This window comes from Dipteris shenzhenensis, chromosome 16 (genome assembly GCF_047967505.1).
Source record: "Dipteris shenzhenensis isolate YYH24624 ecotype China chromosome 16, Dip_SZ_1.0, whole genome shotgun sequence".
In the NCBI taxonomy this organism is placed as follows: domain Eukaryota; kingdom Viridiplantae; phylum Streptophyta; class Polypodiopsida; order Gleicheniales; family Dipteridaceae; genus Dipteris; species Dipteris shenzhenensis.
This window is the reverse complement of record NC_141611.1, coordinates 8,230,749-8,249,801: the sequence shown is the minus strand read 5'-3', so window position 1 is coordinate 8,249,801 and position 19,053 is coordinate 8,230,749. Positions and strand designations below refer to the sequence as shown.

At 44.6% G+C, this 19,053-nt stretch overlaps 1 protein-coding gene across 1 annotated transcript in view; it reads left to right on the top strand.

Annotated features, from left to right (window-relative positions):
- Nucleotides 1–18,499, top strand: part of LOC147892499 (pentatricopeptide repeat-containing protein At4g13650-like) — a 49,585-nt gene extending 31,086 nt beyond the window's left edge. The window contains exons 2-3 of the mRNA XM_087387416.1: nt 15,877–16,069; nt 16,196–18,499. Of these exons, the coding sequence (XP_087243542.1) occupies nt 15,877–16,069; nt 16,196–18,322 (2,320 nt within the window). The 3' untranslated portion in view covers nt 18,323–18,499. The remainder of the gene's footprint in view (nt 1–15,876; nt 16,070–16,195) is intronic.
- Nucleotides 18,500–19,053: the final 554 nt, after the last annotated feature.

Sequence of the window (19,053 nt, the reverse complement as noted above, 5' to 3'; positions counted from 1 at the left end):
GCCCAAGCTTCCTCAGTAGTAGCAGTAAAGCAAACAAGTGCAGCTCCAGTGCTCATAGCCACAGATAGCGCCTCAAGCAGACACACAGCCAACAGTGCAGGTCGTGCTCCAAGCTCTCGCAAGTCTCCGATTCCTCCTCCACGAGCCCGAATTCGCAGCAGCAGCGACTCTCTCTCCGTCGAAGCCATCATCATCGCAAGTTCGTCACAGAGAAGCTTCAAGCCTCCTTCTTCCTTCTCCAAGGTCTCAAATAAATGCCACGTGGCAGGATAAGAATTAACTATGGTTAAATTTAACTTAGCTTGGTCAATGGTTAAGTAAACCCAAGTCTGGACCACTCAACCCACACTAAACCATGGTTAGATTTAGGTTATGGGGTTAGTTAAAGTGCCACCTAAGCACTCAGCACCCTTGCTAAGCACAGTCTTGCAAGCTGCATGTGAACAACCTCTACCACATCATCAAAGGCTTTCTTCTTCACAGAATCTTCGACAAGCCATAACTTGCAATACAAGAAGAATTGCACATGCTCCAAAAAGGAAAAGTGATCGTCTTTTCGAGCTCTACACAGTGTCAAGTCAGAATCATTGTATGCAATTAGACACTGCCAATATTGAAAGAAATCAATTGGTAAGACCTTTGCAACAAATGACAAATCAAAGCATGAATGCACACATCGTATGCAATTAGAATCATTGTATGCAATTAGACACTGCCAATATTGAAAGAAATCAATTGGTAAGACCTTTGCAACAAATGACAAATCAAAGCATGAATGCACACATCGTCATCATAAGCATGCCAAAAGCTCAACTGCATGAGTTGACCATAGCAAAAAGCATGGCATCCATACAGAAAGCATGAAGGCACATGGAAGAACAAAGCATCATGCATCAAGCTATGTCAAGCAAAGAAGACACGACATCAACATGAAGCATTGAGAAACAAAAACCTTGCCAACCTTGCCTATATTTTGTACATCAAGCCTGACCACCTGAGAGTAGCAATGAAAGCACCCAGGGGAGGTAAAGACATGTAAAAACCACACTTTACCACCTTAAGTAGCAATGTATGCACTAAGGGGAGGTGATGGAATGTAACTCACATGTGACCACCTTGTAGTAGCCAAAGGATCATGGCACCAAGGGGAGGTGTTGAGAGTTCTGGTGCCATGAGCACTTGTAGAGCAAAGGTATGAGTAAAGGAAAAGCTACCACATGGCATGGAGGAGATATCCCACATGTGAGCAAGCAAATGGATGTAAGTACCCTCACCTATAAAAGGGAGGTTCATTTGAAGTAATATCAATCAAGCACTTTGCACTATCTCAAGATTCTCTTTATGAGTCCAAGCTAATCTATCTTGGAACCTAATTGACTTGAGGTACATGTCATGAGCACTCTCTTCATCATGTTTCCACATAGGTTCCATCCACCTTAGAGTGCTCCATAGATCCTGAGGCATACATGTTTTGTCATTTTGAGTCTCTATACAAAGTGGAGGGACCTTTTGAGTCCCTCCACAAAGTGGAAGGACCTCAAAAAGTGTAGGCTTTTGGTATTTCTCTCTCTAGTTTTCGTATTTCTCTCTCTATCTTGATTTTGCAAGTATGATTGAGTCTTTTCTAGAGAATATTTTGGCTATCCTTATCCTTTTAAATTCATCGTACCATCTTTTGAGCTAGAGATATCACAAGCAAACACACACAATGATCTCATCTTCATTGCTCTAAACTACACTTATGACCCTTGTTGCCAAATGAACACAAAATAACACAAGTGAAAAATTCTCAAGTCCCATGTCAAGAAAAGAGCTAGTGGCACTGAGCTTTTCAACCTCACTCTTGTTGCTTCTTTTTTCCCTTCTTTGTGGGTGGAGATTTACTACTTGGCTCCCCCTACTTTGCCTTATTTTTGGGTGGGTATCCACACCTTGGCTCCCCTAGCTTTGCCTCCTTGTTGGGTGGATATTTATAAGCAATCTCCACAGATAGCTCAAACAACTTTCACCCTCTCCTTCCTAATAGTTTCATGAGGGAGACACAACTAATCTATCCACGTGCTAGGCAACTGATAGTCACACAAATTATATCTCAATGTTGCCTTCATGAATAGTGCAAAGCAATAATAGTACACAAGGTGCAAACACTTAGGCCATCGAATGTGGCAGTGATCTATGATATGTCCACCACCACATAATGTGCACTTCTCACCCTATCCCATCTGTAGAGGATAAATTTCAAATGTTACTATGAGGATCACTGTTTGTGTCCCCTGATTGGGAAGCTATTTCTTGATTTTTTTCTCCCTCAGCATGTGGGTGCAGATATTGTCCTTTAGCTACTCCACACTCTGCTCGCTTTGGGCAAGGCCTAGGCAAGGGCTACATCATACTCTTGCAGTTGTGTCTTCACCTATTTGATTCATTTGTGAAGCTCTAAGTAGGCAACCCCTACAAGAGGGTTGCTCTACCCTCCAATTCAACAATATGGCCGACCTACCTCTCACCATTATCAATAGGGGTACCAACCTTCTACAAAGTGGCACACAGTTTGTACTCTAAGTTATGCTACATGTCCCTCCAATATGCAGTCGTTTCATCTTACCTAGAGCTGGTCTCTACCCATTCTGACCCCTAGGCATTTTGTCTAGCTTTTAAGGATTTTTGTAGCTCCCCTAACACCACATTGTCTTCCTTAGCATTGTTTTGCACCTGCTCGATTCTGCCACTATCTTTTTCAATGTTCAATTCATTTATCATATTGCAAAGTTGTTTTAAAAGGTCGTCCTCTTTTGCCTTCTGACTATCAAGGGTTGTTGCCATGGACATCATCTCCCTCTCTCTATTCTTTTCCTCCATTAGAGGGTCCTTTAGTTGTCACTTTAGGCCCTTGGGGCGCTCCTTTTCCTTTTTCTTCTCTTCCTCTACTCCATGGCAAACTTGTTGGCTTCATTTTCCTTTGCCTCAATTTCCTTGGTTTGTAGTCATGCTTGCAATTCCCTTGTTTGTGTTGCATCTGTCATCACAGATTGTGCCAGTTGTGCCTTGTCTTTAGCATAATTCCCAAGATGTTGCTCAAATACCGCATTCAAGTGTTCCCCATTGGCTCTCATCTATACCTTCCTCATATCCTCATCAACTTTGTGTAGGTGAGTTAGAAGGACCTTGCCCAATAGATGCATTGCAATCTCATTGGCATGAGGCAATAGTGGATGCTTGGACTCAAAAATGATTCTTTAAGTTGGATAACAAGGTTCTTGTGATCACCTTTTGATAGGATACTTGAGCTCCATGAAATTTCTCTATTGCATCTTGAACCTTCCATACTTTGTGGTTCCTTGAGTATTTGAAAAGAAATGCCTCATTTTCTTTATTTCTTTCCAAACTTCTTCTGGCAAGGTTGAAACCTTGACTCCACCATCGTGTTGCTAACCTACACAAGGGGGAATTACTTAATGAGCTTTTGTTTCTTCCACGCTCTAAGAAACTAGCCTACAAGTTGCCTCTAGGGACTTTGAGCACTGTTCAACCAGCCTATGCAAGGGGGAATTCCTTAATGACGTCTTGTTTCTTCCATGAAGGCTTTAAGAAACTAGCCTAGCAGTTGCCTCTAGGTCTTGTTTCTTCCATGAATGCTCTAAGAAACCAGCCTACAAGTTGCCTCTAGGACTTTGAGCACTCTTTAACCATCTTTTTGTCAATTTGGATTGTAAGACTCCCACATATAATGCATCCCTCCTTCACATTCACTTTCCTCAAATGTCTCAAAAAGCTATTGATCAATGGATCAAAGGATGCATTGGATGTCATGATTGCAAGACTAGCTAGAACAATGGAACCACAAGATGTTGTAGAGGAGCTTGTTGGAGGGTATTGGACCTTAGAATGTTGCTCTCAGACTTCCATGATTAGTACATGCAACAAAAGTTACAGGGATAAGGCTTGCTAGGTAAAAGGATTGCAAGGAGGAAGTAGGAGTGCAATGAGTAATAAGGAGAGCTTGCAAGGAGAGTGTGTCTCTAATTTGATCCACCACAGTAGAGGAACACAAGGCTTGCAAGGTTCTAGAAATTTTGTGAGGTGCAAGGATTGCAAGGATTTTAGAGAGAAGGATTGCAAGGTGCAAAGGGACTTGATGGTGAGTCTCTAATTCTACCCACCTCAGTGGAGGAAATTTGCATTCAATTACAACCATCGAGCTTGAATGATGGCCACAGAGATTAATAATGATGGTGGAAATCGACGACTATGCTGGCACTATGAATTAGTAATACTTGCACATGTGTGACTTCTAACTATTCCCACTATTAGAACAGCCAGTGAGCACTGCATTCGGGGTTTTCCCTCCCCCCCTTCAAAACTAAGTGCCCTTTTGGAAAAAAATTCTTAAGTAGCCAGTTGCTTGTCGATTGCAATTTGATCAAAATAGCCAACTGCTCACCAAGGTGGCTCAGTGGTCACTAACTGCCATGTAGCGTCATTGACTTCACACTGCTCTGCCCTCATCTCCACAACCATTGTCGACTTCACACTACTCAACTCTCGTTTCCTACTCAACCCTCCTGATGTACCTCCTACTCCACCCTCGTCTCCACCCTCTGGATCCACCAAGTGATATGTCCCACCTCTAGCTCCACCCTCGTCTCTACACTCTAGGTCTACTACGTGCTATGTCCCACCTCCACCAAGTGCTACGTCCCACCTCTAGCTTATTCCATTCTTGTTCCTAGCTGTCCGATGACAGTTCTCTCTTATGAGTGTAGAGTGGGCGATATGCTACAAGACCTTAGATGGTCGAGCAATATGCCCGACTCAGTCAACATGAGATCCGCATTTGAGTCCCATAGTGATGAAGATATTTAATGGATTATACATGGACTGCATTCACAAGCTTACTAGAACATGAAAATAATCTTACGGGGTTTTTTGTGACATCGGGCAATGGATCGACTTGAAGGTCATACTTAGAATTTTTGGTTGGTGGGCTCAACCATCATGGTGGTTGAGGCCACAACACCTACAATATAATTTTAGCCATTGTGGTGGGCATACCCACATGGTAGTTGCTGTAAGCCTTATGAATACAAGCTTGTTAATATATTTAGGAACTTGTTATGAATTTTGGTCTTATTTGAAAAATCCCAATAGTTATTTTGGGATTACGCCTAATGTTTTTAGGATTGTCCTTTATCTAAGGGCTTTAAAAAATGTTTTGCATGGATAGTTGGCTGGTTATACCCATCGTGGTGGTGTGCTCAACCATCGTGGTGGTTGACGTGGACCACTGCACATATAGTATAATTTTACCCCCATCACGATGGTCATGTGCAGTGCAACATGTTTCGTATTATAGCTAGCATGGTGGTTGCAGTAGGTCTTATGAATACAAGATTGTTAATATATACAGTCTTGTTATGAATTTTGGTTTATGAATACTGGTCTTATTTGGAAAGTCCCGATATTATATGGGTACAATCTTAATTAAGCTTTAGGATTGCCCTTATTGTCTCTAGGATTGGACTTAATTTAAGGGTTTCAAAAAATGTTTTGCATGGATCTAGTTTTTAGTTGGCTAGTTACAACCGTCGCAATGGTGGGCCCGACCATGTGGTTGATGTGGGCCATACTGCATATAGAAAATTTTAGCCATTGTGGTGGTCGTGTGCATTGCCATGTCATTAGCTAGCATGGCAGTTATAATAGGGTTGAGATGGCCATGGCATTGGTCTATCAAGCATGGTGATTAATATGGTCCACCAAGAATCTTGTCCATGGCTTCAAAGATGCGTGAGTAGTGCCACTTGCAAGCACCAACATGTTGTAGACGGCATTAGCATGGCAGTGAACAATACATGTGGAGACACCAACATGGTGGTTGCAGATTGCAGTGTCAACAATCGCAATAGATGTGATGATGCTAGCAATGTTGGTGCAATAAAGGAGGCTACAGTGATGGAAGCTAGTAAAAATTTTGAACTAGGACCCTTTCATGTTGAGAAAAAAAGCCAACAAGCATGTGTGCTATTCTATGTCATCGTGACCTACCCCCACCAATTTTGTAATCTCACCTACTAGTGCATAGCAGACCCCAAAAGTGGTTCCACGATTGTCTACACCCGATCATGCATTGGCCCCTTTCCATATGTTCTCATATTCTCACTATCAAAAATTATAGGAGGAGGTAGAGATGAGCTGCATAGTGTTATAATTGAACCAAAGTTTGGAGCTTACTACATCATATTCTCACCATCAAAAATTGTAGGAGGAGGTAGAGATGAGCTGCATAGTGTTATAATTGAACCAACATTTGTAGCTTATTACATCATTATTGATGGAAGTCACCACTTACAACTTTGGTGAAGTTTTATCTTTATTAAGCCATATTTGTGTGGAGGTCACCCATGTAGTGTTCCAAAAAGACCCAATTTTGGAGTTTACTTAGTGATATTGAGTGGAGAAGGTCCAAACGAAGCCAGAAAGTCCAAAAGTTTTGAATATTGTGTTAAGTATCATGGATTTCCAAGCTTCCTCACAACTTCCACGGTTTCTAAATGTCTCCATGCCCAAATAGATCTCCAAATCAAAATTCAATGGATCTTGTGACAACAACCATTGCAATATCCATGGTTCAACATGTCTAGTGAGGAATTCATGTTGCAACTATTCAAGGAGGATGCAATATTGGGGACTCTAATGTATGTCCCTTCCCCGTCATTCTACATTCCCAACATACTTGTATCACCATCATCCAATAGAGTATGTCCCTTCTACATTCCCTTGTATAAAAGTATGTCCCTTCTACATTCTTGTATAAGCTATCATCCATGTCTGGACTCTGACTCGTCACACCAAGGATATTTCTCTCCCAAAAATAGTAGAGATGTTTGAAGAACACTGACTTTCCACCATGAAATCTAAAAGAAGCTCAATCCTCTAGCCATGATAAAACCCGAGATTCCAAGTCAAGAAAAGCATAGAGTTTGAACCATCATCTCAAGCTGTGGAGACACTGTGAACTCTATATATAATCTTACCAGTATAATACCTAACACAAGAATACCTTACATCATGGGCCTCAAGATATGTGCCTTCACTACTGTTAGTCCCTTTGGCAAACTCTCATACTTTTTGCATTGTTGTATGCATTGAGGCCAAAAGTCCATCTTGTCATTATGGTACATATGTACAAGCACCCCATTCGTGTTGATGATCAAAGCATGCTCTTGTATACCTTGGTAGCATAGGCCAAATCTCCCAATTGGGCTATAGTATGGTAGAGCAATTGCTATGCAAAATGACTCCAAGCTTGGTTGGAGAACTTTTGTGCAACTGCCTTCAATGATCTGAATGAGGTTGGAATGCATTTGAAGCACCTATCTTGGGTCTCTGCTTGAGCTTCCCTTTTACATAGCACATTAATACAAATTATCAGATACCTATACAAGGGACCACATTATTCATCTCTTGGTAATCATTGAATATGTTGATATGACTCTCTCTCTCTCTCTCTCTCTCTCTCTCTCTCTCTCTCTCTCTCCCTCCCTCCCTCCCTCCCTCCCTCCCTCCCTCCCTCCCCCCCCCCCCCCCCCTCTCTCTCTCTCTCTCTCTCTCTCTCTCTCTCTCTCTCTCTCTCTCTCTCTCTCTCTCTCTCTCTCTCTCTCACACACACACACACACATTCATAAGAACATGCAAAAGAGATTTCCAAGGAATGGGACTTTAAAAATGCCTTCTACCCCCTCCCTACCTCGCCTTCTACCCCCTCCCTACTCCGCCCTCTACCCTCCGCCTCGACCCCTCCTTTTACTCCGCCTTACCCCACTCCCTTCCCTATGCCTCAGCCCCCCCTCTTACCCGCTCCCTACCCCCCCGCCTCTTCCTCCCTATCCTACCCTACTCTCCTCTACCCCCTTCTCTTCTACCCCACTCCCTACCCCCCGCCTCAGCCCTCTCCTCTCCCCTGCTCCCTACCCTTCTTCCTGTCTCCCCCCTCTTTCCTTCTCCTACAACATTTTTTGGAGCGAACAGAGCCTCAAAAGTGCTCGAATCGGCCTCCTCATCTCGATTGGGGATGGCTATTCCATCAACCAATCCTATTCCACCTCCACCGATCGCGAAAACTATTGAATTTTTTGAAAACGAGTTGCAACAACTCAAGAAGGATGTAGAGATTGAATGCTCTACCATGTTGATTGCACACATCTTTGGGTCTCACCCTTCTAGATCCCAAGCTAGAGATTTGTTGGATGCTTGCGGCTCTTCCCCCAGACCTCACTCCACAACTTTTAGATGTTCGTTTTCTGGGACGAGGTTTTTTCCAGGTTGTCTTTGACACTCTAGACGCTGTGAGCACCATGCTCAAAGCTGAGTTTTTGCACCTGGGACATAATAAGATTTTCTTTGATGCCTTCAATATTGGTTTCAACCTAGTGGAGGCAAATAAGGAAAATTTTTCACTCTTCATCAGATTTTTCAGACTTCCCCAGGTTTACCATCGACTTCTTTCTGTTATTAGGGAACATTTTGGCGTGGTTGTTGAGATCCCACCCCTCCCTGGGTTGCCGCTGACTGCAGCAGAGGCAACCAAGGCTGATGGGGTACCTAGAGTTAGGGGTCCTCCGTAAGGACCCTAACCTCATGATGGACCATGTTATGCTCCAGCACCCAGATGGTCCCTTTTTTTGCCAAAAAGTAGAGATTGCAGGTAGGCAGGACTAGTGCAGGATATGCAGGACCATTGGACACTTTGCTAGGGATTGCCCCAGCAAGCAGAAAAGGACCAAGAAGCCCTCTGGTATAGCTACCGCCCCATAGCCTCAACAGGTGGTGGTACAGGTCCATCACCTACTCCTCGGCCTCAACACGGGGGTGGTACAAGTCCAACACCTACTCCTCAACCTCGACAGGGTGGTCCTCCTCAGGGTGGTGGTATAGCTCCTACTCGCCAGAGTGCTCCTCATCGACAAAGCGCTCCTTTGGTACTGCCGCCTTTTGCCTCTGGTGCCTCACGACCTTCAGGGGCACCCGTCACGTACCATTGGGTTCCGGTTCATGTGCAGATTCCACCTTCAGTTCACGAGGATGCACTAGTGGACTCTGCTTCAGCTCAAGCTGTCCCTCCAGTCTCACCTCACACAATCCGAGATGCTTCATCTTCGACCTCCTCCCCAGTTGCAGCTTCTCCCCTGGACCCAGCAGTGCTAGACACTCTCCCCGAGGCAGAGAGGTCTCCGCGGCTGTGCAGACATAGGTAGTCTTGAGCAGTCCTCACTTCCTCCCTTGGATAGGGGGAAGGGGATGGTTTACACTATTGATCCTCTTCCCTTAGAAGGTATCCTTCGCACTCCGGTGTCTAGCCTGATTCATAGGAGCTCCTTTTTAGCTTTGGTAGATGCTTCAAATTTCCTAGAGGAGGAGTTTGTGCCCTCTACTTTTGGTAAGCCAGTGATTGGGTTTCCTATTGACAGGGCGTCAAGTGGTAGGGTTCTTTCCCTTGTTGATTTTCCACCACTTGGTTCCATTCCTCGCTCCTCGAGCAGGAGGTCTTCCCTTGTTGAGGGGTTTGTTTCTGCCACTAGGTCGTGTAAGGTGTTCCATTCTACATCCTCCCGTCGATGAGGATTGTTAGCTGGAACATACAGGGCCTAGGTTGCATCCCACATCGCCGCTGCAGACAGCTAATCCGGGATCATCAGCTTCATCCAAGTGTTATTGGTTGGGGGCTCCATTGATGTCTTATTTATTCAGGAGCACAAACGGGATTCTAGGGATTGTGCCAAGTCAGGCAAGTTGCTTTCTGGCCATACGTTTTGGTCGCCTGCCTTGGGCACTAGGGGAGGCACTTCTATTTCAATTTCACAGTCGATTCTCCCCTTAGTTGTTGGACACGGAGTCATTATCTCCTCTAGGGCTCAATGGATTATTCTCTTGATTGGAGGGCGTAAGGTTGGTTTCCTTAACTTGTATGCCTCCAACATTAGATGAGAACGTGTCATTATGTGGAAGGATTTGCTCTCCTGGGCCCCCATTGTGGATTCATGGGTGATTGGAGGTGACTTTAACATGGTTGAGTTACCGTCAGACAAAAATGGGGTAGAGAAGGAGGACTTCAGTCTTTGGAGAGAGCAGCTTGGGATGCCTTCCTTTTTCACTAACTGTGGTAGAGATACTTGGTTGGACGATGCCTTTCTTATTCAGTCACAGTCCCTCCTGTTCTCTTGGTCGAATAGGAGGCAGCAAATGCCTATTCATGCACGCATTGACAGATTCTATGTAGATGATTGGGCAATAGACAAAGGTGGATCGGTATGCATTGTTGTTGGGGTTTCCACTTCAGACCACTTTCCTTTTGTGCTGGCTATCTCAAAGCCTCACATGAGAGGCCGGTATGCTAGTATCAGGATTCCAGATGCCTTGTATACAGAGGAGGACCTTACAGATGCAACCCTGTAGATATGGGTTTCTCATGTCTAGGGTAGGCAACCATCTCCATCACATGTAATTACTGCCCTTTCTGGTATTAGCGACTTCTACCACTCAGTTGCTAGTACCAGGAGACGAGATATTCTCAGACGTGAGATTGGGGTTTGCTAGCAGTTGGCAGCTTTGTAGAGGGAAGAGCAAAAACGGCCTTTAGATGCTTGGATTCAGGAGCGCCTTGCTGCAACAAGGGCTCATCAGCAGACATTGCTTGATCAGAGAGCAGAGTATGCCTTCCATGCACAGGAGTCCTTCTGGATTCAGATGGGTGGTAGAGTCAATAAACACTTTTTCTCTACTCTTTGCCCTATACATAGTAGAGAGAGTGTATCCCAGCTTATTGACTCACATGGGATTTTACAGACAGATCCAAGTGATGTCATGCGCATAGCTTCATATTTTTATGCCACCCTTCTTACTGCAGATCCTGACACACAGGATAGAGAGGATGCTAGACAGATTATTTGGTAGAGCATCCCTATGTTGGTGAAATCGGATATGCATGTTTTGCTTGATGCACCTTTCACCAGCACAGAGTTCAGGACTGCACTTTTAGCCCGTCACAAGGGCAAGTGCCCAGGTTCGGATGGCCTCACCCCTTCTTTCTTCATTGCATTTTGGGATATGATTGGAGTCTACATTGTATCAGCCCTGCAGGGCATTTGGGACTCTAGCAAGATGCCTGGGTCGCTTACAGAGGGTCTCATCCACCTTATCCCGAAAGGAGGTTGCAAAAATTTAGTGTCCCAATGGAGGCCTGTCACACTTTTGGGGGCATGTTACAAGAGTCTGGCCAAAGCAATCCAATTGTAGCCCCTTCTCCCAGATTCTTATTCATGACACTCAGACCGGATTTGTGCATGGCAGAAGCATTTTTTATAACATTTTCTCCTTTTGGGAAGCTTTAGAGTGAGCCATGCAGAGTGACTAGAATCTAGCCATTCTACTCTTGGATTTTGAGAAAGCTTATGACAGAGTAGATTGGGGTTTTTTGGAGGGCACCCTTCTACATTTTGGCTTTACAGATGCTTGGATCAGAGGTGTTTCCTCTTTGTACAGATCAGCCCATAGCCACGTGCTTATTGGTGGGGTAAGGGGTGAGAGATTTTAGATTTCCAGATCAGTCCATCAGGGACGCCCCCTCACTCCTTTTCTTTTTTTGTTCGTGGCTGAAGCTATGAATATCTATATTAGATCTCAAGCTCACATCTTTGGGCTGAGACTTCGCATCAGATGAGAAGAGGAGCTACTTAACAATGAGTTGGCAAATGACATGGCAGTTTACTTGGATGCCACACCATAGACGCTCACTTCTTTCAAGACATAAATCCAATGGCTTTTAGATCAGTGGACGAGGACACTCTAGATTGGGGGCTTGACATAGGTTTCACTTGGGTTCAGAGGGATGTGCCAATTAGATATTTGGGCTGCCAAGTTGGCTTGGATATTTCTTCCATGCAGCAGTTTGCTCCCACATTAGAGAGCATCAGGAGGAAGCTCCTTTTTTGGAGCTCAACCAAGCTAGATCTTCCCTCTAGAGTCGTGGCAGTCAACTTGGTCCTCTTGGCCACAGCTTGGTTGGTTTGTTCTTGCTGGTGTTGTTCTAGGGATTGCATCATTCAGCTCAAGAGACCGATTAAAAATTTTCTTTGGAGTGGGCTTGATGGCACAACAAATGCTTTAGCCAGGGTGGATTGGGAGACCCTCATCCTCCCTACACAGGAAGGGGGTCTCAATATTATTGATCCAGATTTACAGTGCATAGCTTTACTCTGCAAGATGGTGGTGCGTGGACTTATGCCAAGGCAGGAGCTGTGGAAGACATTTTTTATTAGCAACATACAGACATGCATACCTTCTTCAGGAGGAGATTGGATGGGCAATATTAGATGGATTTTCACCACAACACACCTCAGGTCTCCTTCGTCCCCTCTCATGGTTGCCATCCTGAAAGCATGGGCCAACTTCAGGAGCACTCTTCGGAGGATTCCCCCTTCCTCTTGTGAAGAGATTGATAGGCAATCGGTCATGTGGAATGACAATATATTGGATGATCTTGGCAGACCACTTGGTGCTTCACTCTACATGCAGTGCTCCAAATGGGAGAGGGGACTTGCCTCATCATTGGGGTCATGGGGAAAACTTTTCGTAGGCTTTCGGAGGAGACAAAATCTTAGATAGGACATCTCGGAGGGACTACAGGGAGGATCTTGCAAATTGAGGCAGCCCTTCCAGCAGATTGGGTAGACACAGATGATATGCCACTGACTTCCTCCACTTGGGCAAGTGCTTTTACGAGAGGGGGTGTTCCTCTTCAGGTTTTGGCCTTTTGAGATGCACATGAGGATGCCTTGGTTTTTGGTGTCATGATGGCAAATTGTTCAAGTCCACAGAGGACATCTTGCTTGAGTCTACCTTTCAGCCTATCAGGGTTGTAGGTCTTTTGGTGCAGGGATCAGATTCAGAGTGGTTCCTTGACCCATATCCCCAGCTTCTCTCCACCGATTCTTGGAGACTTTGGCTCTACGGGGGAGTTCCCATTAGGTATTTGCAATGGGACCCTGGAGAGTGGGAGTGGATTGATGCAAGGCATCGAGAGAAGAGCATCCCCTTCTTTCACTACACGGTCAGTAATGCCAGGAAATTCCAACTCAATAGTAGAGGTTGGAGACCTTCCAGAGTTCCTCATTGGGAGGCATTTGATATCACTGCGGATTTGCAAAGGTGTTTTTGGAAGAGACTCTGGAAATCCCACAGGAATAGAAAGATGACTCTTTTCTTTTGGCTTTCTATCCATGGTGGGATTGCAATGAACCTTTGGAGATCCATATTCGGATTCGGAGCCGACCCTACTTGCCCTCGTTGCCTCTCTACTTTGGAGATGATTCAGCATTGCTTATGGGATTGCAGATAGGCGAGGATGATTTGGATGGGGGTAGCCAGGATTTTCAGTCACTTTGTCCACTCCCAATTCTTTATGACATGGGGCTTAGTGGCTTGGTTTTCTCTTATGGGGCCTCAGGTCTTCTATGAGAGACTTGACTCTTCTCGGGCCATTTCGATTCGACATCATCAGGTTGAGTCCTGTTCTTTGGATGTGGTACCACACCTTCCTTTTGCAGCTAGCTATACATGCCTCTGTGGATACCTCTTGGGAGATTCTGGCGAGCATAGCAACCTGGCATATCTAGAGATCCATATGCATAGAGGCATTGGAGGGGACTCAATTTCATCCCTCGCACACATTGGCTAGTATCTGAACAAACATCATACATACCTTGATGGCCATATGGACGAGTATGCAAGGAGACTCCCATGCAGCCTCGGCTAGGAGGGCTTCTTTTTTCAGGGAATGGAAGGATTCTCCTTTCTTCTTTGAGACTCTTATAGGGTTGAGGTGGCACTTTCAGCCTCAGCCTTGGTGGTTTTCCACCTCATTTTGAGGGGGTTTATTTATCCTCATGGTTTCATGATGTATTACACTTTGAGCTTGCTCTCGTAGGTTTTTTCTCTTACTTAATAGAAGTCTCTTTTTGCCCCAAAAAAAAAAAAGCCCTATCGGTTGATTGCACTACACTTGTTGCACGATCTTCTTTGCAAAAACATGTTATTATTGGATTTCCTCCAATTCAATAGGATTCTTCACTAGTTCCACCTTGCAAGTGAAGACAACACATAAAAGGATTGCTTATGAACTTAAGAAAATTACACATATGGTGTTTTCAAAGGCTGCAACATGCTCACCTCTAATGTTGGTATTGTTTCCTAAAGGCTTGATGCTTCACCAAGGAGCCTCAAAATTATTGTGAATGATGAAATGTATGCCTTGATCTTTCTACGATGATCTATGTCTGCTGAGCAATCTAGATCAACCAACTCCATATGAGTAGCTTGCACACTGCTCATAGGTTTTTTCCACACCTCTATGAGTATATTCTCTTGGTAGAGCTTCTTCTTCTTTGCCTTCTCAATTCCACCAATGGCCTTGTCCACCTCTAAGCTTACCTTATCCAATCTCTCTTTTGCAGCCAACAACATACTCCTACATTCAACAACATGCTCCTACACTAATCAAGCTCTAGCGAAGTAAAACTCATGGACACTGAGTTCAAAGGCATGTGGTACATGAATAGAAGAAGAAACCAAAGTGTCAAGATTATTATAAATGGAATGATGGCTATGTGTACCCTACCGGAACTTGTTGGCACTATATCAGCTATACCCTCTGCTAACCTTTGGAGACATTGGCATATAGTTTATGGGTTTTCATCCATTTCCCAATATTCCTCCCTTGATTGCCCTAATGGGAAACATTGCAAGACACACTCTTGACAGATTCTACCCAATTCATACTATATCCTGTATTGTTCATTGTTGGAGGCATTGTTGGCAAACTTGCAATGCTCCAATGCAAACCCCTAAACAATTGGAGACACCTGGTATAGTTCTTGCTCTTTCAGGCTTTGGTGAAGACGATAGTCTTTGACATTCTAGTAGGTTAGTGAGCCTGCATGCTACTATGCTCAGCCCGAAACTCTTGGGTAACACAATAAAAAGTCATGCTATGTGGGAGCTCCATCGATGACCGAGACATTCCTGTGTCCACTAATCTCTTAATTACCCACTCTAGCAAAAGTGAACGTGAAGGAGGGACACACTCTCTGTTAGAATAATAAAGTTTACATTCACGAAAGCATGATTGGTCTCCATTGAGGCAATTCACAAGCTCGTTGCTTAGCACGCATGGATCTCTTGAGGAAATTCCCCCATGTGTATGTCAATAACGATGGTGGATTCAAGACTTCGAGCTTGCTAGAAGTTCAAGATTTAAAGAAAACAGGGCATTTGTTTTCGGGAGTTATTGGAGAGAGCGCGCACAATACTCAGTCGAGAGTCCAATAGGGAGAGTGAAAGAGAGAAGTGGTGGTGTACAAAAATCAGTTAGAAGAAGTGGCGGCGTACTAGAATCATGATAGTGTCTCATGATGTCAAACTTGTTACATGAACAATATATGACTCAAGCGTTTTAAACTCACATGAAGTATATACAGGGTGATTACAGATTATGGTGCGTTGAATGCATATGGCCGCGGGTGGGCAATCTTGCCTGGTACCGATGGTGCGCGTGTCTGTAACTATGCGTGACAAAACCCACTTGGCATCTTTAGAAGATACACAGGAGAGGATTGGTTCAAGCCCGATATGGCTTAACGAAGGGTACAGGCAATTGCCCAGGAATGACAAGCATGCCAAAGAATGCATTGATAACGGCAAGGATAATGCGGGCTAACGAATAAGGCGGGAGGCTGAGGGTGCATTCGATCCTTAAAATCCTGCTGAGATGGGGTCAGATACGTAATGCATGGAGAACCGGAGTTGCTGTAAAATTTGGGACAGTGCAGTCCGTTCCGTACAGGTCGGCTGTGGAAGGAAGGCAGGAGGACAAGATAGCCGTGGAGACAGCTGGGCAGTGGGGACAGTTTCATACATAAACCGTAAAGGGCTCCAGATTTCAAGCGTAAAATTACCAAAGAGACGCCATAGATACTTTCAAGTAGAGACATGTGCGAGGAAAAGAAAGGGTCCTGTGGTCAGGCCCGCGCCGAAGACCCTAGCTTGGTGGAGGAGCTGGCAGAGCATGGCAGCAATTGCAAGGCACAGTTTAGCTATGGAGTACGAATAAATGCATCTAAGCACAAGAACTGCGACAGAGTAGATGCTGAGGCTAGAGGAGGCACTCATTTCTTTGGAACGGATGCCCCAACTGACTTCGGTTGAAAGCTTTATATGCATTTTGCAGAATTGCAGAAGAAAGAAAGATCTAGCCTGTGCCAAGCGTTTGCATGGCTACATGTGCAAAAGTGGACTGGAAGCTCATAAGTCTCTTGGTAACTACCTGGTCGCCATGTTAGTGGAATGTGGCAGTATGTACTATGCTGAACAGGTTTTTAACAGGTTGATTGATCGGAATGAGTTTTCTTGGACGTCTCTCATCATGGGTTATGTTGAATGTGGGAACTCACGCCATGCACTTAACCTGTACGGGAAAATGCAAGAGGATTCTGTACATCCTAGCAAATATACGTTTGTGGCCCTACTTAAGGCTTGTGCTAGGCTGAAGTATCTCAAAAGAGGCCGAGAAATACACGCAGATATTGCCAGGGAGGAATTGGAAAGAGCTCCTTTTGTTGGCAACACCTTGGTTGACATGTATGCCAAATGTGGCTTGCTTGCAAAAGCGCGGGAAGTATTTGACAGGCTGCTGGCTCGAGACGTAGTGTCGTGGAACATACTAATTGCGAGGTATGCTGAAAATGGGCTTGGTGAGGAATCGCTAAACTGTTTTGAGCAGATGCAAGTTGACGGTGTCTTTCCCAATGCTGTCACATTCATTTGCAGCTTAAAAGCTTGTGGCAACATGGGAGCCATAGAGAAGGGTCTAGAAATGCATGCAGAGATTGCCAGAAAGGAATTGGACAGAGCTCCCTTTGTTGGCAACACCTTGGTTGACATGTATGCCAAATGTGGCTCGCTTGCAAAAGCACAGGAAGTGTTTGACAAGCTGCTGGTTCGAGATGCAGTGTCATGGAACATACTAATAGCAGGATATGCTGAATGCGGGCTAAGTGACGAAGCTCTGAACTGTCTCGAACAGATGCAGCTCGAGGGCGTATCGCTGAATGCTGTCACATTTGTTTGCAGCTTGAAAGCTTGTGGAAGCATAGGAGCTATAGACAAGGGCCGAGAAATACACGCTAAAATTGGTAGACGAGAATTGGAAAGAGATCCTATTGTTGGCAACGCCTTGGTCGACATGTATGCCAAATGTGGCTTGCTAGCAAAAGCAGGGGAACTGTTTGACGAGCTGTCAGTTCGCGATGTAGTCTCATGGAACATACTAATTGCAGGATATGCTGAACATGGTCTTGGTGAGAACGCACTGAACTCTTTTGAAGAGATGCAAATTGAGGGCGTCTCTCCAGATGCATTCACGTTTGCTTGCAGTTTAAAAGCTTGTGGAAGCATAGGAGCTGTAGATAAGGGCCGAGAAATACATGTTGAGATTGCCAGACAGGAATTGGAAAGAGATCCTATTGTTGGCAGCACCTTGGTTGACATGTATGCTAAATGCGGCCTCCTTGCAAAAGCACAGGAGTTGTTTGACAGGCTGCCAGTCCGAAATGTAGTCTCATGGACTGCACTAATTGCAGGATATGCCCAGATAGGAGAGAGTAAAATTGTTTTCCATATGTTTGAGAGAATGCTAGGAGAAGGCATAAAACCAGATGGGGTCACATTCCTTAGTGTTCTCACTGTATGCGCGCACGTGGGGTTAGTGGATAAGGGCCACAAGTACTTTGAGGCCATGATCAAAACTTATGGCATCACTCCAACAATTGAGCACCACACGTGCATGGTGGATCTGCTTAGTCGTGCAGGCCAATTAGATGAGGTGGTAACGATGGTGGAGAAGATGCCTTTCCATCCTAATCTTGTGGTGTGGCATACTGTTTTGGCTGCTTGTTGCAAGTGGGGTAATGTTGAGCTTGGAAGACGAGCCTTTGAACAAGCAGTGCGGTTGGATGAAAAGGATGCTGCAGCTTATATCTTGATGGCTAACATCTATGCAGGAGCTGACATGCAGGAGGAAGAGAAAAAGGTTGAGGCAATGAGAGTGAAAATACAAGCTTGCAAAAATCCAGGGCAGACTTCGACTGAGATTGGTGGAATTGTGCAAACATTTGAGTCGGAGGATACAACATTCCCAAAGGTAAGATTTACATGCGACCCTAGAGGACCTGTCCCTCAAAATGGGGGAGGAAGGGTATGTTTTGTTTTTTAATCACGTCCGAGATGTATCTAATGATGCAAAGAAAGATGGGCTATCTAGGTATAGTGAAAAGCTGTGCGCCCTAATCAATGCACCCATCTGTGTTGTCAAGAACTTCCAGTTTTGTGATGGCTGTCATGGGGCCACTGCACTAATTTCAAAGATTGAGCACCAGCTATTTTTGTAAGAAATGCAAACTGCTTTCATGTCTTCAAGGAAGGAAATTGTTGATGTGGGGGCTATTGGTAAAACTAGTGCCTATACAAGGGAGGGCTAGTATCTTTATTTGAATGTGTCAATTTAAGGAACAACTAGTTCCAACGTGTCTTATGGGTAAGATGTATGAAGAATTAAGACAATGCACGGCTCGAAACACGTGTTAGACATGTTCTTTTTTGGGATAAATCTTGCACAGCTTATATAGTGTGATATGATATGGACATAGTAGTTCTCGTACACATACTGTAGCGATAAACCTTGCACAGCCTATATAGTGTGATATGATATGGCCATAGTAGTTCTCATACACGTACTGTAGGGATTTCCAACCGCCTCCCCCCCAACAAAGGAAAAGGAACTTCTATTAATGCTTTGAAAACACCAGCCATACAAATCAGCAAAATCAAAAGGTGTTGACCATGGGTAAAAATCAGATAAAACTTGATTGTAAAAAAGAAACCAGCCGTTTTCAGAGAGCCCAACTCATCGCCTAGGAAATCTCTGGAATAGGGGCTAGCAACCAA